The sequence below is a fragment of the Artemia sp. Qi Xiang Cuo genome, chromosome 21 (assembly GCF_049724085.1).
Source record: "Artemia sp. Qi Xiang Cuo chromosome 21, ASM4972408v1, whole genome shotgun sequence".
Lineage (NCBI taxonomy): Eukaryota > Metazoa > Arthropoda > Branchiopoda > Anostraca > Artemiidae > Artemia > Artemia sp. Qi Xiang Cuo.
Genome location: NC_142814.1, coordinates 40,990,035 through 41,012,981, shown reverse-complemented (window position 1 = coordinate 41,012,981; position 22,947 = coordinate 40,990,035). Strand labels below are relative to the sequence as shown.

The 22,947-nt window shown below is 36.0% G+C and overlaps 1 protein-coding gene across 1 annotated transcript in view; it reads left to right on the top strand.

The window, feature by feature from the left end:
* Positions 1 to 22,947, top strand: part of LOC148939551 (sodium/mannose cotransporter SLC5A10-like) — a 200,568-nt gene that overhangs the window by 138,739 nt on the left and 38,882 nt on the right. Inside the window, exon 7 of the mRNA XM_089107078.1 lies at positions 17,308 to 17,551. Within this exon, the coding sequence (XP_088963204.1) occupies positions 17,308 to 17,551 (244 nt within the window). The remainder of the gene's footprint in view (positions 1 to 17,307; positions 17,552 to 22,947) is intronic.

Sequence of the window (22,947 nt, the reverse complement as noted above, 5' to 3'; positions counted from 1 at the left end):
AAAAGCTGAACAGCTAAGGCCCAGGATTTTTTTCACAGCTGAAAAAAGCTTGGAAGAATAGGAAGACAAGTCTGAGAACCAAGATTAGAACACTGGAAGCTACAGTGATGACAGTGATCAATTATGGTTCTGAAGCGTGGGCGCTCAGAAAGATGGAGGAGGAATTGCCAACGGATTGTTTTGGGTGCCTGTCTGACTGGCCGTATTTCAAACAGTAAGTGACATCCGGCTATCTAGGACTATAATGAGAGAAAGGTTGAGATGACCTGGACACGCTGCGCCGATGAAGGATGACAGATTGCCAAAGACCGTCCTTGTCGGTGAATCATCTAAGGCCAGACGAAAAGCAGATCGTCCCCGAATGGGATGGATTTAAGGGAAATTAGAACTTATTGGGATGGTGTAAAGACAAAGGCTTTGAGCAAATTGGGAAGGAAAAGGAGTTTGCGTAACTGTGTTGACCTCAGGCGGCTTGGTGTTGCAGTAAACTGTTAGTAGTAGTAGTAGTTTTGTACATGACGTTCAGAATCAGCCACAAAACAAACCAATAAAATTTAAGGATACTTTTAACATGAAGCAGGAGACAGTATCTCCCCTTTTCTCTTTATGCTAACAGCGAAATTTGGCGCGCAAATTAGCCCCTCTTGACATGTTTTCAGAACTTTTGCCAGTTCATTTTGGTGTGATTGCCGCAATCATATTCGGAATGGTCATATTACGAATGAATCTAAAAAAACTTACTGGTCAAGAAGCAATCACAAGGAAAGCTTACAAACGTGTCAGTATGATTCAAATTCGACATTTAGTGTGCAGTTTCTTCCCAAAGAATTATAAGTCTTATTTTATTTAACAAAACAGTAAACACTGAAGTCTACGTAAGGGAATTGTTGCGATCAATTCGAAGAACAGCTTACGAAGGAAAAACGAGTGTAGGCCGTTTCCCAGCAAGATGGTGCCATATTACACTTCTGGTTATCAAACTGGGGTGGCGGCACAGTCTACTTCAGGGTTACCAAATTGATCTGTCCATGAAATCTTTGGGAAATAATGCACAATTTTTCCTGGTTTATGGCCCCCTAGGTCGCCAAATCTATCTATATGCAGCTTCGAATTATGATTTGTGAAGGATAAAGTGAACTGTAATAACCACATCGAGTTGAAGGGTTTTAAACTGTCATCTGCAAAACGATTACGGAAATCATATGAAATACACCCTCAAATGTTTCAAGAAGAAAGTTAAGACGTGCTAAATTTTGCATCGAAGTTCATAGTGATCAAGTATTTACAGCATACATAACAACATAATACTCTTCTGGGCTGATCAAGAGCCTGACAGAAGGCTGTCAAAAGGAGACAGCCTGACATAAGGCTGATCAAGAGCCTGACAGAAGGGCTGATCAAGAGCCTGACGAAGGCTGTTCAAAGGGGACAGCCTGACAGAAGGCTGATCAAGAGCCTGACAGAAGGGCTGATCAAGAGCCTGACGAAGGCTGTCCAAAGGGGACAGCCTGACAGAAGGCTGATCAAGAGCCTGAAAGAAGGGCTGATCAAGAGCCTGACAGAAGGCTGTCCAAAGGGGCAATCCAGTAAATATGGAAAAACAAACTTACCCTCTTCCAAAATTGGATTCAATCAAAATTTCACTAATGAACCCATCAACCTATTAACTATTGTAATTTCGGAATGTTTTTAAATAATATCCTATATTTGCTATCTTTAAACACAAACTGTAATACAATATTCATCTACTTTTCTGCAAGTAACCACATCGCTCTTCATCTTGGCCACTATGTATCACTAAAAATGAAATGCCACACACATGTACTACATACATATGCTACATGCTACATAACAGACATGTGGCATACGTATGCTAGATATACTTTTAAATTACGAACCTTAAATTTGAGGCTGGCATATAACGTCAGTTTCGATACGTTTTTTTTTTTTTTAATAAATATGTAAAATTTCGGATTCTTTCTTTGAATTAATTAAAAAAAACTTTCCGAAAAATAATTTTTTCAAATAAAATTAAAGGACATTTTAAACTTATGCTCAGGAGATAAAAATACCTGTTAAAATTAAAACTCAAAACGATCAGAAATTACTATTAAAGAATAAATGAAACCCAAAACGAACAGAAATTAAATAAAGAGTCATAGCAAAAACATACAACAAGTAATAATATAAATGGATAAATAGATCTTAAAGTGAGTAATGCTTAGATTGAATATGAAAATCAAGCTTAAAACGAAAACAAATATTTTGCTATTAAAGTATAAATGAAACTTAAAACGAACAGAAATTAAATAACAATCAATGCGAACAAACATACAATACGTATTAATGTAAATGAATAAATAAATCTTAAAGGAAATAAGACTTCAATTAAATGTGTCAATGTAATTTTAATCGAATAAAAATAGGTAGAAACAAGAGTTTGGGTATGGTCTCACTGCAGAAACCTAACACCTACTGAGTTATTGGCGCTTTACATAAAACTAGTTATCTTAAGAATTTTTTATTTTGTACTTAATATTTAAAATAAATATTAAAATTACAGTAAAATTTTTAACTGATGAGCTTTTAGCAAATAATATCATTATGTATCAAATATTAAGTTTAATTTATTAGTTTTTTTAAAGATTAGTCAATACAAATAGTTTCACTACAAGCAAAATTTGGATACTGTCCCCTTCTTTAACTGTAAAAACCTAAAGCCTTCTGTGTCATTGGTGCTTTACTGAAAACTAATTACTCGTATGTAACAAATTTATCATTTTCTAGTTCTTAGAGCATTGAAAATGAAAATAAAAATTACGGTGAAAAAAAAAAATCTTGAACTGATGGATCTGTCAACAATTAATATAATTATATATCTAATATTCACTGTGATTTTGTCTATACTTTCCAAGACTGTTCAAGACTCGTATAGTTTTGCCATTTTTTTTTAACTCTGCCATTTTTTTTAACTAATCGTGTTAGTGTGTTATGAAAACATTCTATGGCTTCTAGGCATTTCTATTTGAGCGGAAAACTGCACCTCAAACTTTATGGAACATGCATTTTCTTGCGTGAAACACCAAAATATAATAAAATGTCAAGTTTCGGAGTGTTCTACCACTCGCAAGCAAGTGCCATTGGTATTTTTGAATCTACATGGTCAATTTAGAAGGTGGAGGGTAGGCTAATTCTCGAAGCAGTCCCATTCCGTCGTGGTATGGTTCATTTTTTCAACACAAGGCGGTCGGACTATCATATAATCTGTCAAGCATACAACTATCCAAAATCAGTATCAACAAATAAATTAAACCCAAAGCGAACAAAAATTAAAATAAATATTAGAGTCAAACTCGAAACGAGCATAAATTAATGTGAGTAGGGTTCAAAACCCCTATGCTTTCTAAAAGCCAGCATATAGTTTGTACTTTACTGAAAAAAAATTTAAATGAGTTTACTGAAAAAAAATGTGCATTGTCAATTTAATATACATATGCTGATATTTATTCCCTAAAATCTTAATTGATTTTTGATTTCTTAAAGTTACAAAAGTGAAAATATATTTCAAAGAATTGTTTTCAGTAAAGCGCCAACGACGCAGTAGGTTTTAGGCTTCTGCAGTGAGACGATACCCAAACTCTTGTTTGTAGTTATTTTTATTCGATTCGAACTTGATTTGCATTTTCAATTTAAGTTTCACTCGTTTTACGATTTATTTATTTATTTACTTTAATATATATTGTATGTTTGTTCGCATTGATTGTTATTTAATTTCTGTTCGTTTTAAGTTTCATTTATACTTTAATAGCAAAATATTTGTTTTTGTTTTAAGCTTGATTTTCATATTCAATCTAAGCATTACTCACTTTAAGATCTATTTATTCATTTATATTATTACCTGTTGTATATTTTTGCTATGATTGTTTATTTAATCTTTGTTCGATTTGGATTTCATTTATTTTTCAAGAGCAATTTCTGATCGTTTTGACTTTGAATTTAAAATGTATTTGTATCTACGGAGCTAAAGTTTAATATTGTCTTTAATTTTCTATTAAAAATTTCTCTTTAGGAAAGTTTTTTTTAATTAATTCCAAGAAAGAATCCGAAATTTTACATATTTATTAAAAAGAAAAAAAAAACGTATCGAAACTGACGTTATATGCCAGCCTCAAATTTAAGGTTCGTAATTTAAAAGTATATCTAGCATACGTATGCCACATGTCTGTTATGTAGCATGTAGCATATGTATGTAGTACATGTGTGTGGCATTTCATTTTTAGTGATACATAGTGGCCAAGATGAAGAGCGATGTGGTTACTTGCAGAAAAGTAGATGAATATTGTATTACAGTTTGTGTTTAAAGATAGCAAATATAGGATATTATTTAAAAACATTCCAAAATTACAATAGTTAATAGGTTGATGGGTTCATTAGTGAAATTTTGATTGAATCCAATTTTGGAAGAGGGTAAGTTTGTTTTTCCATATTTACTGGATTGCCCCTTTGGACAGCCTTCTGTCAGGCTCTTGATCAGCCCTTCTTTCAGGCTCTTGATCAGCCTTCTGTCAGGCTGTCGCCTTTGTACAGCCTTCGTCAGGCTCTTGATCAGCCCTTCTGTCAGGCTCTTGATCAGCCTTCTGTCAGGCTGTCCCCTTTGAACAGCCTTCGTCAGGCTCTTGATCAGCCCTTCTGTCAGGCTCTTGATCAGCCTTATGTCAGGCTGTCTCCTTTTGACAGCCTTCTGTCAGGCTCTTGATCAGCCCAGAAGAGTATTATGTTGTTATGTATGCTGTAAATACTTGATCACCATGAACTTCGATGCAAAATTTAGCACGTCTTAACTTTCTTCTTGAAACATTTGAGGGTGTATTTCATATGATTTCCGTAATCGTTTTGCAGATGACAGTTTAAAACCCTTCAACTCGATGTGGTTATTACAGTTCACTTTATCCTTCACAAATCATAATTCGAAGCTGCATATAGATAGATTTGGCGACCTAGGGGGCCATAAACCAGGAAAAATTGTGCATTATTTCCCAAAGATTTCATGGACAGATCAATTTGGTAACCCTGAAGTAGACTGTGCCGCCACCCCAGTTTGATAACCAGAAGTGTAATATGGCACCATCTTGCTGGGAAACGGCCTACACTCGTTTTTCCTTCGTAAGCTGTTCTTCGAATTGATCGCAACAATTCCCTTACGTAGACTTCAGTGTTTACTGTTTTGTTAAATAAAATAAGACTTATAATTCTTTGGGAAGAAACTGCACACTAAATGTCGAATTTGAATCATACTGACACGTTTGTAAGCTTTCCTTGTGATTGCTTCTTGACCAGTAAGTTTTTTTTAGATTCATTCGTAATATGACCATTCCGAATATGATTGCGGCAATCACACCAAAATGAACTGGCAAAAGTTCTGAAAACATGTCAAGAGGGGCTAATTTGCGCGCCAAATTTCGCTGTTAGCATAAAGAGAAAAGGGGAGATACTGTCTCCTGCTTCATGTTAAAAGTATCCTTAAATTTTATTGGTTTGTTTTGTGGCTGATTCTGAACGTCATGTACAAAACTACTACTACTACTAACAGTTTACTGCAACACCAAGCCGCCTGAGGTCAACACAGTTACGCAAACTCCTTTTCCTTCCCAATTTGCTCAAAGCCTTTGTCTTTACACCATCCCAATAAGTTCTAATTTCCCTTAAATCCATCCCATTCGGGGACGATCTGCTTTTCGTCTGGCCTTAGATGATTCACCGACAAGGACGGTCTTTGGCAATCTGTCATCCTTCATCGGCGCAGCGTGTCCAGGTCATCTCAACCTTTCTCTCATTATAGTCCTAGATAGCCGGATGTCACTTACTGTTTGAAATACGGTCAGTCAGACAGGTACCCAAAACAATCCGTTGGCAATTCCTCCTCCATCTTTCTGAGCGCCCACGCTTCAGAACCATAATTGATCACTGTCATCACTGTAGCTTCCAGTGTTCTAATCTTGGTTCTCAGACTTGTCTTCCTATTCTTCCAAGCTTTTTTCAGCTGTGAAAAAAATCCTGGGCCTTAGCTGTTCAGCTTTTAACATCTTCACTGAGTTCACCGTCTTTACGAATTATACTACCTATGTAAGTGAAGCTGTCCACTTGATCAATCTTCTCGTTGCCTAACATTACCTCTTTATCTTAACTTATACCCAGTATTAGCGACTTAGTTTTCTAAACATTAATTTTCAAACCTATTCTTGCACCCTGAACTCTCAAAACCTCCAAATGTTCATTAGTTTTGCTAACATTTTCATCTAGGACGCTCAAATCATCAGCATAATTTAAGTCTGGGAGAGCTTTACTTCCCCATTTAATTCCGTTTTCTCCCGTAGCCTTTACTGTGCTCCGTAAGACAGAGTCCGTCAAAATAATCCACATAAATGGGGATGTGATAAACACTTTCAAGATTATATGTGCATTATCAAATGTTCAGAATGTTCTTATTAAGAATCACCTTTGACTTTTACAAGGGGCACTAGAACTTCTAATTTCAAATCGAATGAGCCCCATACCAAGTTTCTACAATCACCAATTTTATAACGAGTGTGACCGAAAAAAAAAATGGAAGCCACATTGCTCTTTGCTAATCACCCCTCAAGTGAGTGTACTTAATAGCCTGTAGTTACTAGTACTAAAAAGAAGTTAAAAATGTGTTAGTAAATTACTTTTCTGTCAGTGATTGTCCTTCTGTATTTGCGCCGGACCTCTTATGTCTTGGCACAACTATACATGTCACGCAATACATGTTTTATGTATACTATTTATGTTAATATCCGGTTTGTCTAATTAAGCATTTCTCTATTGACTTGGTGTCGATTTGTTTGCATTTTACTTTCTCCCCAAATGAGGTGAAGCTTTGTTATCTTTTATATCAAACGAAAATACGTTTCAACATTACCTTGACTGATGCTATAAATTTATTAATTTTGTTGAGTTACGGAACTCTGCATATAAACATTGACAATTTTTTTTTGGTTCGCTCTAAAAAATCTTCCGTACGCCCATGCATCTATGAAAACAAGGAGAATCCTGTAAAAAACTATTTTATCAAGATAGTGGAAGGGGTCAATATTTTTTTTTATCTTCATTCTTTTACTTCCTAAGAATTTTTCGGTATACATGTCAAGGTTTCCACTTTTATGAATGTAAAACTAGAATCTTCCTAGGAAAATTAATTTTACTTCCGTTACACTAATTTAAAAGGTGTTCAGTGAAACCTTTTGCAAAACTTCGATTTAGATAGCATCCTATCAGTAGAGAGGGAGGTGCTACTCCCATTGCCCACCCCTGCTGCCACCTACAACTTTTTTTAACATCAAATATGGGCATAGCCCCCCTAGGGAGACCACGTGGTTAATGGGGTCAATGACCTCTTCCTCCATGGTCTCTTTCTCCAGGTGTGTTTTTGGCACGCTCTCAGCGAATGTTATGATCCAGAAATAGTATTTGTTGTTGTTTCCGAGGCAAATGTCAAGGTCAATGTTGTTGTTGTTGTTGTAAGTGCACTCTCTCAGCGAATGCTATAATCCAGAAATAGTATTTGTTGTTTTTGTTACGCTAGGGGGAAAATGTTATGATCAAGGAAAGAGTATTTGTTGTTGTTGTTTTGGGCAAGCTCCCAGCGAATGTCAAGGGAGAACACGTGGTTAATCAAAGTGGGACATCTGTGCTGTCAGTCATTAATCAAATTGTTTCCGGGCAAAGTTTAATAGTGTCTGACAGATGACGTCAAGTTAATTAATGTCTTTGATCTATTTCCAAAGAGAATATTTCCGGGGCAAAATTTAGATCACACGTGACAGATGATGTCATGATTGATTGATTTGACGTGAAAGGGGAATTAATTTGTTGTTTCTAATGGGAATTATTGATTCACGAAAGGGGGATTAATTTGTTTGTTTCTAAAGAGAATCGTCTCCGAGCGAATGTTTCGATCTTAGCAATGAAGAGATTGATTTACGAAAGGGTTTCCAAATAATTTGAAATGTGTCAGCGCAGAGATGCCAAAACAAAAGGAACACGCTGAAATTACGTTTAGGGATGATTTGGGCGAAACCGATTTAACCATTTTAGGGAATTATTTTGGCGAAACAGTTAGAGACATTTTAAAAGATGATTTTAGAAGAGAATTTAAGGGTAAAACTCTGTGGTCATTATAATACACAAGTTGTATTTTAACAGTGTCGTGAGATCCCCTACCCCAACCCCAAAGGCTCCGCATACCCCCCCCCAACCCCCAAGGAAGCCCCCCGGTCCCCAAAGGCCCACCGGGCTCTCAAAAGACCACCAGGCTCCTAAAGGGCCCCCGGACCCTCAAAGGCCCTCACCCGGTCCCCAAAGGTCCACCAGGCTCCCAAGGGACCAATTGGCCCTCAATTGCCCCACCAGACCCCCAAAGGCCCTCCCCAGACCCCCAAAGGTCCTCCCTGGGCCCCCAAAGCCCCTCTTCCAGCCCTCAAATGTCCACAGAGCTTACAAAGGGCCACACGGCCCTAAAGGGCCCCCGGCCCCCCCCAACACTCATGCACCCCCCATTTTTGATACGTTTTTATGGGGTTATTATATCTTTTAAGAACAAGTTATTTCCCTAATGTCCATCCTAAACCCATTTTACAAGTTGAAGTTCCCATTCTTTTCACCCACAACTTTACTATACTGATTTTTGAATGCTCCAACACCAAGCAATACTTTTCAATGGCATTTCAGAACAAGTTCTTTTCTTAATGTCCCTCCTAAACCCATTTTACAAATTGAAGCACCCATCCTTTACACCCACAACTTTACTTTACGGCTTTTTGAATGCTCCAACACCAAGCAATACTTTTCAAAGGGCATTTCAGAACAAGTTCTTTTCATCATGTCCATCCTAAACCCATTTTACAAGTTGAAGTTCCCATCCTTTTCACCCACAACTTTACTTTACAGCTTTTTGAATGCTCAACAGCAAGCAATACTTTTCAAAAGGCATTTCAGAACAAGTTCTTTTCTTAGTGTCCCTCCTAAACCCATTTTACACATTGAAGTACCCATCCTTTTCACCCACAACTTAGTTATAGTTAAGATTTTGAAGTTTCACCTTAGAGACTTAGCTTAGAGTTTTAGTTTGGTTTATTTTTAGATAAAAGTTTAGAGGTTTTTTTTTTAGCTTAGACTCTTAGCTTAGAGTTTTTGTTAGAGTTCTAGTTTAGTTTAGTTTTAGTTAAGAGTTTAGAGTTTTTAGCTTAGAGGTAATCGTTTTATCAAAGAGGTAATCGTATAGACCTTGATAAAAGCCTCATTCGATTTAAATTGAAAGTTCTAGATCCGTTTTTTAAAGTGAAGAATAATCGGACAGTAAGTACCCCCCCCCCCATGCAAAAAAAACTTGAAACTGTTTGCAATCAAAAACGAACAAAAATTAATTAAAAAAAAATTCCGAAAAACAAGTTTTTCAAAGAAAAGTAAAGGCCATTTTAAACTTAACCTCAGGAGATACAAATACCTGTTAAAATTCAAACTCAAAACAACCAGAAGTTACTATTAAAGAATAAATGAAACCCAAAACGAACAGAAATTAAATAAACAATTATAGCAAAAAACATACAACAAGTAATAATATAAATTAATAAATAGATCTTAAAGCTAATAATGATTAGATTGAATATGAAAATCTAGCTTAAAAGAAAAACAAATATTTTGCTATTAAAGTATAAATTAAACTTAAAACGAACAGAAATTAAATAAACAATCAATGCGAACAAAACATACAATATATATTAATTTAAATGAAAAAATAAATCTTAAAACGAGTGAAACTTAAATTGAATATGCAAATCAAGTTTGAATCGAATAAAAATAACTACAAGCAAGGGTTTGGGTATCATCTCACTGCAGAAGCCTAAAACCTACTGCTTCATTGGCGCTTTACTGAAAACGAATTATATTACAAAAGTTTTCATTTGTACTTAATATTGAAAATAAATATTAAAATTACAGTAAAATTTTGAACTGATGAGCTTTTAGCAATTAATATCATTATGCATCAAATATTCAGTGTAATTTATTAGTTCTTTTCAAGATTGGTCAAGAAAAATATAGTTTCACTACAAGCAAAATTTGGATACTGCCCCCTTCTTTAACTGTAAAAACCTAAAGCCTTCTGCATCTTTGGTGCTTCACTGAGAAAAAATTAATCGTATATTAGAAATTTATTATTTCCCAGTTCTTACAGCATTGAAAATTAAAATAAAAATTACAGTGAAAAAAAAACTTGAACTAATTAATCTTTCAACAATTAATATCATTATACATCTAATATTCAATTTGATTATGTTTATACTTTCCAAGACTGTTCAAGACTCATAAAGTTTTGCCATTTTTTTTTAACTATGCAATTTTTTTAACTAATCGTGTTAGTTTGTTATGAAAACATTCTATGGCTTATAGGTATTTCTATTTGAGCGGAAAACTGCTCCTCAAACTTTGTGGAACATGTATTTTCTTACATGAAACACCAAAATATAATAAAATGTCAAGTTTCGGAGTGTTCCACCACTCGCAAGCAAGTGCCATTGGTATTTTTGAATCCGCATAGTCAATTTAGGGGGTGGAGGGTAGGCTAATTCTCGAAGCAGCCCCATTCCGTCGTGGTATGGTTCACAATTTCAACACCTGGCGTCCGGACTATCATATAATCTACCAAGCACACAGCTACCCCAAATCAATATCAATAAATAAATGAAACCCAAAACGAACAAAAATTGAAAGAAATATTAGAGTAACGAGCATAAATTAACATAAATAGGGTTCAAACTCCCTATGCTGTCTAAAATCCGGAACTTAATTTGCACTTCAATGAAAAAATATCAATGGAGCCGAGAGAAGACAAAGGTGCATAATCAAGTTAATGCGCGTTTTCTACTGATTACTCCTTAAAATCTTAATTAATTTTTGCTTCCCCAAAGGTACAATAGTGAACACATGCAATAGAATTTTTTACAGTAAAAAGCCAATGATACAATAACTTTAAGGCTTCTATAGTGAGATGATACTCAAACTCTTGTTTGTACGAGTAGTTATTTTTATTCGATTCAAACTTGATTTGCATATTCAATTTAAGTTTCACTCGTTTTAAGATTTATTTATTCATTTACATTAATATATATATTGTATGTTTTGTTTGCATTGATTGTTTATTTAATATCTGTTCGTTTTAAGTTTCATTTATACTTTAATAGCAAAATATTTCTTTTCGTTTTAAGCTAGATTTTCATATTCAACCTAAGTATTACTCGCTTTAAGATCTACTTATTCATTTGTATTATTACTTGTGTTATGTTTTTTGCTATAATTGTTTATTTAATTTCTGTGCGTTTTGGGTTTCATTTATTCTTTAATAGGAATTTCCGGTCGTTTTGAGTTTGAATTTTAACAGGTATTTGTATCTCCTGAGGTTAACTTTAAAATGGCCTTTACTTTTCCCTGAAAAACTCATTTTTCAGAAAGTTTTTTTTTTAATTAATAATAATAAATAATTTGAGCCGTATGGCTTTTACTATAAGCAACGCTATGGCGTTGCCTCTGATTGTCCAAAATATCATAATAAACACTCTTGGCCAAAAAGACTGTTTTTTTTGTTTTTTTTTTCTTCTCTCTTTTAAAAAAAGACGTCAACAATCATTACACCCACATTTTTTCTTAATAGTTTGTCTTAATTGAAGTTGTTAAATAGCGTAGACATATTAATATTTTTATTAGTATTATTTATATTAATTAATTGTAATTAATATTATTGAATAGCAGAATAATTGGGTTTTTGCATGATAGATTGATCAAAGTTTAAGTGAAAGCTTGGATCAAATCAAGATGAAAATTACCTCTCTGAGTGTTTTCCTTCCAAAAAGAACAATATTATCAAAAAAATATATAAGCAATCAACACGGCTTTAGCTCAGGCCAGGCCATCGGCCCGAGAGGCCCTTGAATCTGTTTCCCCCCATTCCATTTGAGATTTCTTGATCATTCGTATTATATCTTATATTTTCCGCATAATTTGCCCCTTGTCAAATTTGTCAAATTTGTCAAATTTGTCAAATTTGTGCCCCTTGTGCTCTTTTAGTCAGCGTCAATGGGTAATTATCTTTTATAAGAAAACGCATTTTTTTAGAGACGCGTTTTTAATATTTCACTGATTCGACTGAAGATTTAAGGTCCAATTTTTTTAAATTAGAAAAGATGAAAGTTTATAACAGCAGGTTTTCTATTTGCATGATGGACCTGGCTAAAGATAGAACGACAAATATAAAATAGACAACAGTTGGGAACAAACTAGTGTCATAGGGTTTTCAAACCAAATTTCATGTCATTAACCTTTTCCACTTCCTTAGCACAAGTAATCGGAGATTACTGCTGCTACTACTACCAAAAACTCACTGCAGCACTAAGCTGCATGAGGCCAAAATAGCTACGCACGGTCCTCCTCCATCCCAATCTATTCTAAGCCGCCCTCTTTACACCCTCCAAAAAGTTCCCAATTTCCCTTAAATCTTCCCTTGCGATATCCTCCCACTCCATTAAGTAATGACCTACATTTCGTTTGGCCCTAGACGTTGACCGACAAGGACAATCTTTGTTAATCTGTGTTCCTTCATCCGTCGAACGTCTCCTAGCCATCTTAGACTTTCTCTCATTATGCATTTATAAAAATTATATATCTTGCAAAAATAGTTGTTATCAACAGCAACTTTGTATTTAGTCAGCACAAATCCTAAAATGAAAGTGGGAGGAGGCAATTGCCTCTTTGACCCTTCTAGGCGCACGCTCATTCATTGGTAGAAAGGCGTGTACTCTTAAGACAGACAGTTTACAACCCCTTGCTTAGAACTATTTCTCCAGTGACCTTTATCTAAAACAATGATTAAATACGCTCGGTTTTGTGTTATTGATTTTGTTTGAGTGGTATGCGTTAGCAATAAGTTTTTCGTCGGGAATGAAAGGGAATATGCTTAGGATTTATTTATTGATATGAGATCTGGAGTTTAAAAACATGGAAAACTGAGGAGAAACAGATCTTTGGCACTCTTGGGCTCTTTATGTTCTGTCGGAAGACGGTAAGTTTCATGCAGTTAAATCAACGAAGCAACGTCGTTACGTGAAATCCGGTCGGCTGGTCTTTTTGAAAGTAAAATACTCTGAAAATTTCCAATCTTGACTGAATGAAGACCAATCTTGGTTTTATTGAGACTAAAATACTCTGAAAATTTCCAATCTTGACTTAATTAAAACAAAATAAAAAATATCGGCCTTTGTAAGGAAAACTTATCTTACAAACAAAATTGAAACAGAAAAGAATATTCTCAGTTTCCACATTTGTCAAAATTACCAGAATTGCTTAAAGACCATGTGATTTAAGACATGCCACTTACTTGAACGCATTACACAAGGATTTTTACCAAGAACGTATCCAGGATTCTCTTTCGGGGGTTAGAGGTTTACAAAAAAGCTTTTAAGTTTTTACGAGTCCGGGGGGGGGGGTCAAACTCTTAGTTGGGAACCCCTCCAGGCGTCTAGGCATTTTATATGTGTATCTAAAAAAGGGGACCAATTGTGAGTTTTACCCGTCGATACAACCTGGGAATCGACCTTCTTTGGTTTTGCCTGTCACTCCCATTGCCAAAGACTCTTGTTCCTGGCTAAAGATTATTGGCTCTTACCAGTTTTAGATGAATATGTGGACTAGATCAGGTGACCAATCTAAATTTGGTAGGTATTTTATCTTAGAATGCGTATTTCAGATACATGGATACATCTAATAACAATTCTTGCCAGTTGATGTTGCCCAGAAATCGATAACTCTCATGCTCCCCTCCCCCCATCACACACTACAACTAATTCTTGCTTTTGACAAAAATGATCGATTCAGGCTCTTACCCATTTTAATGTTGATCCATGTTACTCGTTACCCGTTGATCCTCTTACCCGTTTTAATGTACAAGTCTTGTAAAAGTCTCATACACGTCTAGGTAATTCAATCGTCAAATCTAGGGAATTTAGATACACGTCTAATAAAGAGTACCAATAGGTTTCTGTGCATAAAGAGGATTGTTATTTGTAATTTTTTCCGGCAATAGAAACAAAGTTTTCAAGTCTGATTTAGAACGGAAACGAAACAGATTATTTTGGCCCGACGGGGATATTTTCTTTCTTCGGGTGGACGTGAAATCCGTCTGTCGGAATTAATAATGACTCATGTCAAGTTTTAGAGGAATTGAAAACGGCAAGCGTCAAAATCCGTAGAGTGGAAACGAAGCACCTGAATTAAAGGCCTGTTTTCGCAAAATCTACTGAACAGATATTCGCGCTATGTCAAGAATTCGCTTGGCTTTGAAAGTGAATCCAGGCAACTACTGGAGTTTATTCTTGGCTAGTGTTGTTTAGCACCAAAATTGGTGGCCTGTTTTAATTTTAGTTTTATCAATTTTGATTTTAATTAAACTTAGCAATGCTCTCTTACGCTCAACAAATTTCGTGTATACGTAAGTAAAAACTGTATAAAACTGAATTGCAGCCGGAGCAAGGGCGAGGGGCCCCTTTGTGGTCGAAAAACTAGTATCTGTCGAATGTGATTAGATTAATCTTTCATTATTCTTTTTGGAAATACATAATGAGATTTCAAATTTATTTTTGGTTATGATTATAATTTTTTCTTAATTTTTGTTTTTACCATCCATAAGTATAGTGTTTAAAAATAAGAGCGATTTCTTTTTTCAAAAGTTCTTTGACAAAGAACAATTTACGCGTTCGGCACCAGTGTGTCGCTAAAATAGAAATGGAAAAGGACTAATTATTTTATTATGCTGTTAATGGTTCTGAAGGATGTTATTTATTTCAACTGTGAAACTTTCAGCTTTATAGCTTGTTTCAGCTTCATGGCAAAAATTCGAACATTTTGAGTTCCAATAATAATTCAATTCCAAAAAATAGCCAAGGAAGAATACTTTCCACTTGTGGCCGGAATTCGTTGACAACTTATTTTTTATTAGACATTAATTATTATAAGTACTTTATCTTATATAGTAAATACATAAAAATGATGATGATGGCATTTGTCTCATTCTCATCAAGTGAAATCATAAAACGGTATTCATGGCTATTACAATAATTACTTAATTATTTTAATAATGTAGTTATTAGGGAATCTAAATTCCTAGCGACAAGGAGGTCTCCTTTGGGGGAAAGTAAACCTACCAAACAAATCGTTTGTTTTGGTACAGTCTGTAACCCACCAAAGATGAAAATCACCGAACATCTGGAAGATTGTTTGGAATTTATGAAGCAAAAGTTCCCTAAATCAGATATAATATTCCGAGGAGACTTCAACATTCATCATGGCCACTGGGTGAAAAGTTGTACGACTGATGCTGAAGGCGTAGCTCTGCTAGACCTGAATCTTTCTTATGGCCTAGAACAGCTTGTTGAATTCTACACTTATATTGGCCCTCATGGGTCATCCCGGCTTGACCTCTTCTTAACTGATCATTCGGATTCCTTTTAGCTCGTGGAAATCTCAAAATATTATATTATAATACTCAAAGTGCAAGTTATATTCTGGCCATGGGAAGGCATAGGGGTTTTTAGCCCTACTCTTGCTATTTTCTGCTCGTTTTGAGTTTGACTCCAGTCACTTTTGACTATTAAAAATGGCACAAGCCCTTCTAATTTCCAATCGAATGAGCCCTTTTTCAAGTTTCTACGACAAAGCTTTCAATAAAAACCTTAAATGCCCCCAGGGCTTAACTGACAATCCTGGACCCAAGGGCTCTGAGGGGGTTATCATCCTCAAAGATATAATTTCTAAAAATTTTAACTACGTTGAACAAAATGGCTATCTAAATTTTTTATTGGATGTGTTTGGGGAAAAGGTGGGCGTGAGAGGGGGGTTAGTTGCCCTCCAATCTCTCGACAATTAAAAATAGCATTCGCCCTTTGAATTTGCAATCGAATGAGCCCTTTTTCAAGTTTCTACGACTAAACTTTCAAAAAAAACCGATTATACCTCAAGTGCGCAACCCATAACCCTAGCCCCGAGGGCTATGAGGAGGTTATCATCCTCAAAGACATCTAAAACTTTTAACTACGTTGAATAAAATGGCAATCTAAAAATTTTCATTGGATGTGTTTGGGGAAAAGGTGGGAGTGAATGGGGGGTTAGTTGCCCTCAAATCACTTTCGACTATTAAAAAGGGCACTAGCCCTTTGAATTTCCAATCGATTGAGCCCTTTTTCAAGTTTCTGCGACAAAGATTTCAATAAAAACCTTATATGCCCCAAAACCAAATGGCTATCTCAAAATTTTGATTGGATGTGTTTGGGGAAATTGTGGGCATGGAAGAGGTGTTAGTTGCCTTCCAATCCCTTTCGACTATTAAAAATGGCACTAGCCAATTGAGTTTCCAATCGAATGAGCTCTTTTTGAAGTTTCTACGACAACGATTTCTATAAAAATTTTATATGCCTCCAGGGCATAACTTACAACCCTTGCCCTGAGGGCTGGGGGGGGTTTCATCCTCAAAGACCTAATTTCCAGAACTTTCAACTACGTTGAACAAAATGGCTATCTCAAAATTTTGATTGGATGTGATCGGGGAAACGTGGGTGTAAGAGGGGGGTTAGTTGCCCTCCAATCACCTTCGACTATTAAAAAGGGCAGTAGCCCTTTGAATTTCCAATCGAATGAGCCTTTTTTGAATTTTCTATGATGACGCTTTCTATAGAAACCTTATATGCCCCCAGGGCATAACTTACAACCCTTGCCCTGAGGACTGTGGGGGAGTGTCCTCCCCCACAGCCAAAATTTTGATTGAAATATCAAAATTTTGATTGAATGTGTTTGGGGAAATGGTGGGTGTGGAAGAGGTGTTAGTAGCCTTCCAATCACTTTCAACTATTAAAAAGGGCGCAAGCCACTCCAATTTCCAATTGAATGAGCCCTTTTCAAAGTTTCTACAACAACTCCTCCGATACGAAGTGCCATGGTCTAAAGGAAAAAAAATATATTGTGCCAACATAGTTCTTTACTTAGGCAGCGCGATTGCGCTGCCTATAAAAACAAATTTATTCATCATTCAAAAACATTTTAAATAAATTTTTTTCTGATTTCATGATTTCTTGTTTACTTTATTGTTTCCTGCTGTTAAAGTTTGCTTTTTGCTTGCTATGTGTTTACAACTGTCCTACCATAGTTAGAATATCTATTCAAAAAAAAATAGTAAATAAATTTTTTTTTCAGATGATGGTGCAGCGAGTTTTGGCAGCTCGGTCATTAAGCCATGCGCAAGGTGGTACCCTCTTTGCTGGTTGGGCTAAGGTTTTGCCTTTCTTTTTACTAGTCATACCCGGAATGGCAAGTCGAGTGCTCTACCCAGACGAAGTTGCCTGCGTTGTGCCTGAACAATGTATGAAATACTGCGGAAGTGAAAATGGCTGTACAAATAATGCATATCCCAGACTTATTCTTGGCATTATGCCTGAAGGTAAGGTTTATTTTTGAAGGTATAAAACATTATTCTATGACTGATACAAAACACTAGTTTCTAAATAAAAGACCGTAAACAATTTCTAAGACCGCACTTATTAAAATTTCGTTTAATTTTAGTTTTTGTATTAAGGTTTTCTTTTATTTTGTCCTGTGGAATTTTATCTGTAGTTTTTATTATTATTTTTTTGCACTGAAGACGGTTGGGCAGAGATCTCAACTGAAATATTAACATAGTTTTCTTCTATTTTTCACAGTCTCTCCACCTAGGCTAGTCAAGAAGACAAAAATGTGGAAAAAGCTTACTATTTTCAAACACAACTTTATACTCTCGAATCAGACACAAGATTAATTCAACAGTGTATATAACTTCGCGGGTAAATTCTCGCGTGTAGGTAAGGGCCTAGCTCTGATCCTCTGGCTATGAATGGCTGAACCAAATTGAAATTACTCAGACTCCTTTGCGGATTTCAGACTCTAGATTTAACCTGTATGAGTCATCGCTCGTTTCTATTTTCAGGCTTATATTAATTAACGAATTCTTTCAGGACGTTTCGTAGTAACAGATAGGCCCAGAGTTTAAATATTGCTATTGAAGATAAAGGAAGTTAAATTTTCAAAAAGGGTATTTCCCTGATAAAAGGGCCAAGGGTCCCAACACTGTTATTATCCTCTTTTTCTCTTCTATACGATTTTTTTAGCTTCTTAAATAAAAGATCAATAAACTAAAATATAATCTAACACAGTGATCAATTGCATACGGCAAATAAAAATCACAGTAATACAAAGATTCGTTTGGGCAGCAATTCTGAGAGACACCACCTTATCACCGAACTCTGTTTTACGAACACGAGGGCTGTTCTTCTTCTTGTGAGCCCTATTGAAATTCTTTCTGTTCGGACAGAGACAGATTAAGCCATCGGTTTTGAAGTCGAAGTTTTTTATGGAACGGGTGGTCGTATAAACTTTGGACCGGGCTCCTGGACAATCGCAGTTTTATGTAAATTGAATCAAAGACGCTAAAATCCTGTGGAACTCGTGGACGATGACGATTTTGAAAAATGACGTATTTTTATGTACTTCAAATTTGCCTCAGAGACTACCTCATCATCTCCAATTTCAATCCAAGCTACTGTGATGTTCTGAACTATGTACGGATGTTTAGTCAAACTCCTATACCACTTCCTGAATTCTGAATTGTCTTTACATGACAACCAGGCCTGGATTGAATAGGAGCGGGCCTGATTGGATTTTTTGTGGGGCCCTCTCTGAATATTAAATGTTTAAATAAAATATACCTGCATAGTAGTTTACGTACATAAACTAGTTCAGGTACTCAGTGCAAAACTTCTAATATAAGACTTTCCCGATTAAGTTCAATAAATATGAAAAGAACTTTTAGGGTTATCAGTTTTCTATATTATGAAGTATATATTATATAATAATAGATACATTAATAAATCTTGTCCAGTAATGTAAACTAAAATAAATATGTTTTTCATTATTTGAATAACTCATTATTCATCTCTTATCGTCAAAAACAATTTGCTTTAAATTTCAGAATCTGTTTTTTTTTTTTTTTTTTTTTTTTTTGATGGTAACGCGGGGTCACTTTTAAATACGGGGTCCGATTTGGCCTAATCGCACCAATCGCTCTTTATCCAGCCCTGAGCAAAGCATTTTTTACGTTAAGAAATTTGCCCTCGGCCCGAACCTAAAAAAGAAAAGAAAAAAAAATCAAATTCGTGAAAGAGCTAGAGCGGTTGACTTTTCATTCGGAATCTGCGCTTTTTTTTTTTTTTTTTTTTTTTTAGCTGCGCATTGACAAAACCATTTATATAGCAATTTATTTGACGTCAAACCACATTTTTACTTTTCGTAACTACACTACTAAATCTTCTCAATTGGCAAGAAAAAAGGTTTAATATCCATTTTTTTAAATCTGCTGAATTTTCATATGCAGATGAGAAGTCTATTTTTATCTTTAATATTGCTTGCTTCGTCAATTTCTCTATTTTTCCTGCGAAAATAACTAAACAAATTATCTTGGCTTGTTGTGTCTAGCAAATAATTACTTTTACCAGTTCAGCCTCCTGAAGCGAAGCAATGAGGACCCCCCAACGGGATGGAATTGAACACCTTTGCTGCAACGTGAAGCTGAGTCAGTGGGTGGCCAACTCGTTTAGAAGACAAAGAGAATGCGAAACTTATAAGAGTCAGGTCTTAGGTGATTTAACATATAAAGATGGGGATTAAAAACTACTAGCACCACTGACAGTCAGGAGCGTAGCTCCAGCATTTTAATGGGGGGCGGGCAAAATGGGTCTACATCTAGAGATTACCTGACCCCCCTCTAAAAAACCCACCACTGCTGCCAGTGTAGCGTTGGCGACTTCATTATGAAAAGTAGATAATTTCTAAGAAAATGAGATACTCGATACGATTAACCTATGATGCAATAGTATTGAAAACTGACATTCCTCTGTAAGTAATAATCAATCAGCATTTTTTGTTTTCAAGGTTTATTTTAATACAATATCTAGTATGCACAAAATATAGTCTTTACAAGATAGATCTAAGTTGCCTTGGGAAAATCTTGGCAGGTTAAGTTGGCTAGTTGTTGTAAGCCTACTGGGAACAAAATTCTGCTTTATTTACTCTCTTAAGTATTTTAAAGCCACTGAAAAGATAACTGTGCTGCAATTTTTTGTTAAACAAAGTTGCCATATGCTAGAGAGTGTGGATGATTTTTCCCGTTGGCACTCGGGCCAGTTTCCATCCTTATAAGATGCCCATGCTCTCTATAAACTTTTTCGCACGCTGACCAGTGGTCTGCGTTGGGCAGGGACCGATCTACTCATTCACTGCTTTCGACCGGGAGTGCAATGCCTGGTTGGGGTCGCTACCCGTGGGTTGGGGTAGCTGACGCTACCCGTGTTTCTAAACTGAAGAAAATTAGACTTTTGTTATTTTAACATGGCTTTATAGAAATAAATAAGTACTTGGTGCTACAAGGACTAAAGTGGTACTACAAGAGCAAAGACTACAAGAACTAAAACCTCTAAAAACTTCTATGGTGGTGATGGAGCTCCAGGCAATGACGCTTGAACCTCCGTCTCTAAGCAGCATAGGAAACCACAACGCACCTCAAAATGACGAAGGAGTGCGGATCTCACTGAGCTTTATGCCAGGCAGTGTGGTGGCTAGCGCGCTCTGGTGACGGCAAGACTAGGGACAACGTCATGAACCTTATCCTCAAGAAACGTCAAACAAAGATGATGATGGATATGATACAGAGTAAAAGTTTAATTACGGTATCCTAAATCTTTTGTAATGGGATGAAGGGGTCTCTTGCTATGTAAGCCAAAGAGCATGTACTTTTGGTAATTTAAAAGACGCTATGTTAGAAGACATAAAATTACAATGGCCCTTGACTGTTCTCAATGTCGACATTCAACGGTCTTACAGTCAAGCAACTAGCCAAAAAAATCACTTGCGGCACTGGCCTTGGTAAATTATATAAGAGGGATACACCTGTTGAAATGAATCTTGTTGCTATTAATTTTCCTAATAAGATAAAGAATGCATCGCTCCCGAGGATAGAATGTTCCATCCCAGAAGTTCGATTTGAGTGGAATGATATTTCAAAATCTTTGCCAGTTTGATAATATCAAAACGGAGAATTGTGGGTGACAAGTGGCCCGGAAGGACTTTTGACACTAGAATAACTGTTGGACCTAGATTTCTAATCTACATGTCTAAATAAAAGCCACGTTTTCAGGCTCAGCGGGTTCGAACACGGGTTGTTTTCGTCTAGTTTCGTCTAGTTTCAGCGGGTTCGAAGTTTCAACCCCGTGTTTTCCTCGAGAACCCGCTTTGTGAAAACGCTTGATGCACTACATGAGAACAACCCGTGTTCGAAACCGCTGAGCCTGAAAACGCGGCTAAAAGTGCCAGAGGATTCCAAAGGGATGTCATATAAATGGATAGGTAGAAACTACGGAGGATAAGCTGCTCGAAGGGCCTTAGCACTCATAATGATTTACCTGCTGGGTACTGGCACCAAATATCCTGGTTGCAGATGAGGTAAATGACGTCGCTGGTGAATAAAACCCGCAAACCTCAGACAGTTGAACCGCAGAAAGTGAAAAGCTCAGAATAGGCATGTTCACGATGAGCATCACTAATCAAGAAGAAGAAGACGAAAATTTTGCAAGAGAAATGGGTTATTATGAGGTATACTTGAAGAAAAACCTAATATATATATTTCTGTAAGTATGATTTGTAAGTTTTGAGGAAGAAACTCTGGACCCCTCAAGGCCCGTATCCACCAATGTCTAGGCTCTATCTATGAATGCTCGCTATATAAATTGAATACAGTCCTTTGACGTTTAACAACGTCAAGAGAGGCGACTTTCCTTGGAAAAACAGGTGAATAATGTCGTTTACTTTCGAAGAGCGTGGGATGCAAGTTTAATTATTTTCTAGCGGTTGGCTGATAGTTTCTGAAGAAACAAAACTAGTCCAAGTTTTTATATGCCAAACTTTACGCTCAAATTATATTTTTGGACGGTCGCCAAAAATGATTTGATTGATTGCATTTACAAGTAGCGGTGAGGACAAATTATAGAAAAAGAACCATAGAAATAACTATAGAAGAACCCCAGAATTAACTGCGGCCTTTGTTGAATAATTCAGTGTCAAATCCCTGAAGATTCCAGTGCATATTTTGATGAAACATTTCCAGACATTCTCATTAGACATGTACTTAGGAATTAAGTTTTTTGGCGAGAGGGAGGATTTATCTAAACTGCGAAAAAGAGGGAAAATACATATTTTCATCAAACACGTGCGTAAGAATTCAGCTTTTTGACGAAACCGAGAATTGTCTGAATTACAAAAAAGGAAGGGGAAGAGTTATTTCCATCAAATAACTAGGCAGAAATAGCATTATTTTGGCAAGAGACAAAACTTCTACCCAAAGTCCACCTTAAATTGGCTACCTTTTCAAAATAGGTTTCTTGGCATGAAACTGCTGAAAGCTCAACTTTGACCCACCAGCAAGCAACCAAACATAATTTTCAAATTTATAGAGGGGGGAGGGCAATTTTTATCGACTTCTTCAATGAAAATACCAAAAAAGGTGTTTTTCATTGAAAATACCCCATATAAAGGTATTTTCAGAACCTAGGGAAAGGGAAGCAATTGCGCTCCCTCCCAATTGGAGCACTTCAGATACAGATAAACAGCAACTGAAATCAGTTTTTTTATCATCGGAATTCCAACAGGGACTAAACAATCCTAATATTCAATTAAGCATACTTTAAGCTAGTACTAATATAGTGTATTATAAACTAATAAATTAGTTCCTAAATAATAATTAATAAATTAATG